Source organism: Pavona decussata, unplaced genomic scaffold (assembly GCF_977016875.1).
Source record: "Pavona decussata unplaced genomic scaffold, jaPavDecu1.1 SCAFFOLD_234, whole genome shotgun sequence".
Lineage (NCBI taxonomy): Eukaryota > Metazoa > Cnidaria > Anthozoa > Scleractinia > Agariciidae > Pavona > Pavona decussata.
In genome coordinates this window covers 2,675,460-2,680,687 of record NW_028145639.1, presented here as the reverse complement: position 1 = coordinate 2,680,687, position 5,228 = coordinate 2,675,460, and the positions used below count along the sequence as shown (strand labels likewise).

Here is a 5,228-nt window from a genome sequence, read left to right as displayed (position 1 = left end):
CTTAAGTCACTAAAATTCTACACTTTCACATAAACTTGAAACGAAGAGAGCAGAGTGCTGTGTGATTACAGATAATCCTGTCCCCCACCCTATCTCACTTCTCTGCCCATTGTCATACGTAGAGTTTAGGAATCGGACATTTTTCTTTGGATTGTTTTGACAAGTGAAAAATACCACCGCATTCAACGGCCTTCAAATACTATCATGGACATATCAGCCTCGTATAAAGGCATTTTTGTTTTGTTTTTTTTTTTCATTCCGCGAGTGAAGGCTATGTAATTTCTTGGACACAAGGAATCCGATTTGTCGCTAAATAAAGCAGGTTCAGTGATATTAGCCGGGGACCTTACGCAACCACAACGGCAACGCCAACGAAATCATCATTTAGAAAATACATGTTTAAATTAACTATCAGTCTTTCAAAGACAAAATAGACCAGATAATGATTCAAGCCGTTCAATAAGGCCGAATTATCCAGGAACATAATCAGTAACAACAGCCTAAAGGGTTTGACAGAAAAAGAAGGAAAACTTCACGTACCGCCGCGTGTCCATGTTCTCTTAAAAACTATTTTAACGTTGTTTTGCAGAGGAAGTCAAAGAAATGCACTAGAATTTTCAGCGCACGTGCTCAGCCATTGTCTTAATCCTTAAAATTTCATTTTTGACGTTCTTGGTTGCCGTCGCCTTCCAGTGTTTACGTAAAGACCCTTAAAAGAAATACACGTCGTTCGATTCTGGAACTGCAGGATTTACACTTCACCAGCTCGAAGGGGGGGTCCTCGAACTTGCACGCGTCTGATTAGAACGGCTGTCCGACGGACCTTAAAGCGACAATGTACCTGACGATTTGAACCGCCTCAAAAGTTGTTATAGTGTGACGGTGCGCGGACAACTTTTAACCAAGCAATTCTGTTGTGGCTACACATTGCAAGTATTTTATCTGTCTTCTAAACCACAAATGTTGCGTTAAAAGTTATCCTCGCGCTATGTAGCGCTAAAAATTGTCGTCAAAAGTTGTCTCGTGTAACACAACTTTATGCAGAGACGACGACGCAAATAAAAACGGAACTTGAAAATCACATTCACGTTTTCTGAATAAATTTTTAGTTTGTGTAACGTGGCTGAATTGTCCAGGAGCTAACGCCATCATGGCGGCTTAAAAGTTCAGAAAGAGAAAGGAAAATTGATCATCATCCGTTCACGTTCTCCACAAAACCTTGAATTTGGTCATTTCAAGTTGTTGCTTTGCAAGGTACGGCAACGAACTGTACCAAAGTGCATAACACACGTGCAGAGCCACTGTTTTGCTAATTGAAACTATTGTTTTCTGACGTTGCGTTCTTGTCGCAATCGTAGTCGTCGCTGCTTAACGCGTCCCTTATCATACAGTATACTGTAGTTACATAACGTTTATTGTTTACGGTATCATGTTCACTTTTGCATGTTTACACGACTTTTAAATTAACAATACTTTGTCTTTACTTACAGATAATCAGCGCTGTAGTGTTTCTCAAACTTGTGATGGTCTTTTTCTAGGGAACAGTTGTTTTTTTTAGATTTTAGCATTGTGCTCTGGATGTATGCGGAGATACATATTGAAAGATTCCTTGACTCAGCGCACGCATGCGAAATAGGAAATTTCACAAATTGGCGATCGGATGTCCTTCTATAGTAACAATTTCTCCGCTTTTCATGTTGCCCTCTGAATTATGGCACATCCGAACTACGTGGATGACATCTTCATTTGTGCCGTGATTTTGTGGTGGCGCCAGGAGGAAACGATTTGAGAAACGACCGCAACAGCACATGCGCGACAAGAATCTGATGTAACTACGTCGATATTGTCTGTTCATTACACCATACACAACGGGGTTTAAACAGCTGTGCAGCCTTGTAAGCATTTCTGACGCAAACCACAGCTCGTCGTAGGAAACATTTCTGAAATCGTTCAACATCCAAGCAATTTGTGTGGGCAATAACAGAACCAGAAACAATAAAACAATAACTGCTACAGTTCTGAGTATAACAGCACTCTCCCTACTGTGCTCCTCGTCAGGTATAGTGCTTTCGCTGCTTAAACTGCCTCGTGGAATGACCGGCCGCCTGCGCAAAAAAAACCATATTCGAATGTAACAAATCGCTGTTATAATAAGCGGCAGTATGTACTGAACAGTCGTTAGTGAGGCAGTGTACGCTTGGCGGTGACGATGCGACGGCCAAACTTCATGGCAGCCTTTTTCCTTTGGCGTGTTAACCACCATAAGTGGAATAACTAAAACAAAAGCTGCCATCCATACGAGCGACACCCATATTATTGCACTTCTCCGTTGTAGCTTTGACCTCCACGGACGAGTAACAATATAGCATCGATATATTGCCATGGATGTAATGGTGAAAAGCCCGGCATTGTAACCTGTTGTCACACCTGGCAGGTGGACCCTACAGTTGAACGTGTCGGACTTGATATCAAACCTACCTAAGATGGTAGCAGGCGAGTCAAAACACAACAACACCAAATCTGCAATGGCAAGACTTGTCACGAATATTCCGTGAATTGTTTTGTTTTTTACCTCGTGGACGATGATCAACACAAATATGTTTCCTACGAAACCAACAATAAAAATTGTGATTTCGATAAGTACAAGTTCGATCCTTATTCCTTCCATTTCTCCGTTGTGTGCCGCCGATAAACCTTCTTAACTGTACTGACTTAACTGATTTTTCTCTCAAAACTTACGGCGATAGTTTGACCATAACAGTTTCCAACGATGTCACTTTAAAGGACCGGCGATGCTGCGTTTAAATATGAAAACTCTTTATCAGCAGGATCCATCTTCGATGACCGTAGGCAATACAGTTTCCTTGCAAGTATCAAATTGATTCTTGTGCGGCGGGTACCCCATCAAGAAGCTTGCCAGCTAAAAGAAATATAAGCCAAATCAGTGATCAAAATGTTATGGCTGAAGGAGAATACATGTTGTGATGCTTTCGATGTTTTGTAGATTTTGAGATATGAATTAGCTCTCTACCCCTAAATTATCTGATTTTAAATGGAAATGAATTGCCTCTTATTTATTGTTTAGCTCTTTCACATTGTTTTCCGTTTCCGAGCAATTTATCACCACCAAGTGCAATTTCCATATCAGTCATATTTATTGCGCGTCCGGTCTCGGATTCTACCTCACGTTTTATTCAAGTTCCTTTTTTTAACTTCCCTTTTAGTGGTTACAACACCTTTTAAAAAACTTTCTCTGTTAAATTTATTTTGTTTTCGGTGATATTTTGCTGTTGTTGTGGTTATCTTTTCATAAATCAAAGCCCTCAGGCCAAGCTTAACTCACTTACCGCAATACTTGAACTCAGTATTAACTTGGAATAGTTCTGCCCTAACTCTGACCGATTTATATCGCACTGCACCAACGAACCAGCCAGTCTTAAGCTCAGCTCAGATTTGAAAGCAAGTTCTTAAATTTATCAGGATTTCTTTCTCACACCTTGGAAGGTCTCTTAAGCTTGCGAACTCTTTTTCAAATATATTCCAGATTTCAAAACTGAATGAATTACAGCTATTCACGTGATTCAGAGCCTTAGATGACTGCACAGACAAATGTCTAATGCGAGGAAATAATGAAGCAAGTTTGTGACCTTTTATATCTCATTTATAATGCGATTCGACAGTTAATCACAAACGAAAAGAAATTATAGAATAAACAAGTTCTCGGCGGCGGAAATTCTCTACCTATTTTAATTTTCCTGAGGCTGATCTGAGACGATCTTTCGTGAACAAATGTCGTGCAGTTTCCGAATCAAAAGAATTTGCGAGATTTGCCAATATTTTTAATGGACTGATGGAAGTGAAATATCTGCTTTTAGGGTAAACTCTCCCAAATAGCTATTTTCTTTGGTTAATGTGGTTTCTTGTGATCAGTGGGCATCCGGTAAAATTCATCAACTGGAAGAAATGACCAACGTGACTCCAACATTTAAGTTAAAATTGGCGGTGATATTACCGGCAAGTCTGCTTGAACTGCAAAAATAGATTCAGCACGGCCAATTGCCTCATACACCAATAAAATATTGAAAAAGAAAATCTGTAATCCTCACAATATTATTACATAAATAAAATTTAAAAAAAAGGAACCAAAAACGTCTAGACTGACAAGATATTGTAGATTTAACTGATTACTTAATATTACGTTTTTTAAATCGTTGATTCTACAAAAAAGTGAAATTTTCAATTTCATCATTCCACGGAAAATTAATAATGGTATTGTTTGCCACTTTCCGTCCACTCAAACAGGGGAACCTAACGAGAATAATTAAATAAAATAATTAAAATATTGTGTCCTGTGTTCCCATATCGTTTTAAAGGCATCAGTATTTGTGCAAGCTAATACAGTTTGATTTGTTTGGATGCCGCATAGCTGAAAAATTAAATTGCGGAAAGTTTTAGGAGACGGAATTTAATTCCCCGAATTTACAAGCTGTTATTGGGTTTATGAGAATGCTAACTGACCTTTCTTCCTCGTTTTTAAAAAGATATTTGCTCGTCAGTTTACCAGTGCTACGTAATTTTTGAGCCGACATTTTGCTGAAGAAAACTTTTGATTTTCTTCAGCTAAAACTAAATCCAAATTTCTCAGGCGATTACAGGAGGAACACTTATTCAAGTGTTAATGTTTAGACTCTTCAAGTTGCCGTGATCTGAAGATAATGTGTACCATTCGTAATAAAATAAACAGTATAGGGCTAAATTTATAAAACTGCTGGAGCACCTTCAATTCACGCCTTTACAGAATGATCGCAATAGGAAGGTGATTTCTCATTTCCATATTCCAATAAATTTATCAATGGAAGAGAACCTTTCATTAACAGGTTTAGACAATGTTTTGTCATCTCAAGGTGAGATGAGAGTAAGCACGGTCAATAAATTACTTTCGGGAAAAAAACCCACAATGTTAATCGACATACAGCTGCTTCGACTTTTTCTCCCTTGTTGGTCATTTAGAAGTTAACTGAAAAGAAAAAAACTGAAATTCGTCTTCTTGGAGCAGTTAAAGCTGGTTTCAGCTTCCTTTTCAAGGAATCGCGCAATTTATGCGGAGAAAAAACACCACTTTGAAGCTAATAGGGTGGCTTGCTTATACGGTAGGCTTCTTCTTCTCTCGAAGAACTGATCGAATAAAGATACCGGCCAGTGTAATCGATGATAGATGTGGTCAAACA

General features: G+C 38.8%; 1 protein-coding gene across 1 annotated transcript; it reads right to left on the bottom strand.

The window, feature by feature from the left end:
* Positions 1-1,396: 1,396 nt before the first annotated feature.
* LOC146458161 (neuropeptide FF receptor 1-like) lies at positions 1,397-4,042 on the bottom strand. The gene has a single exon (XM_085091152.1). The coding sequence runs from the start codon at positions 2,666-2,668 to the stop codon at positions 1,643-1,645; it is 1,026 nt and encodes a 341-aa protein (XP_084947278.1). The 5' UTR covers positions 2,669-4,042; the 3' UTR covers positions 1,397-1,642.
* Positions 4,043-5,228: the final 1,186 nt, after the last annotated feature.

What these genes read in the sequence shown, in the direction of transcription:
- LOC146458161 (XM_085091152.1), bottom strand. Translation starts at nt 2,668, where the DNA reads ATGGAAGGAATAAGGATCGAACTTGTACTTATCGAAATCACAATTTTT.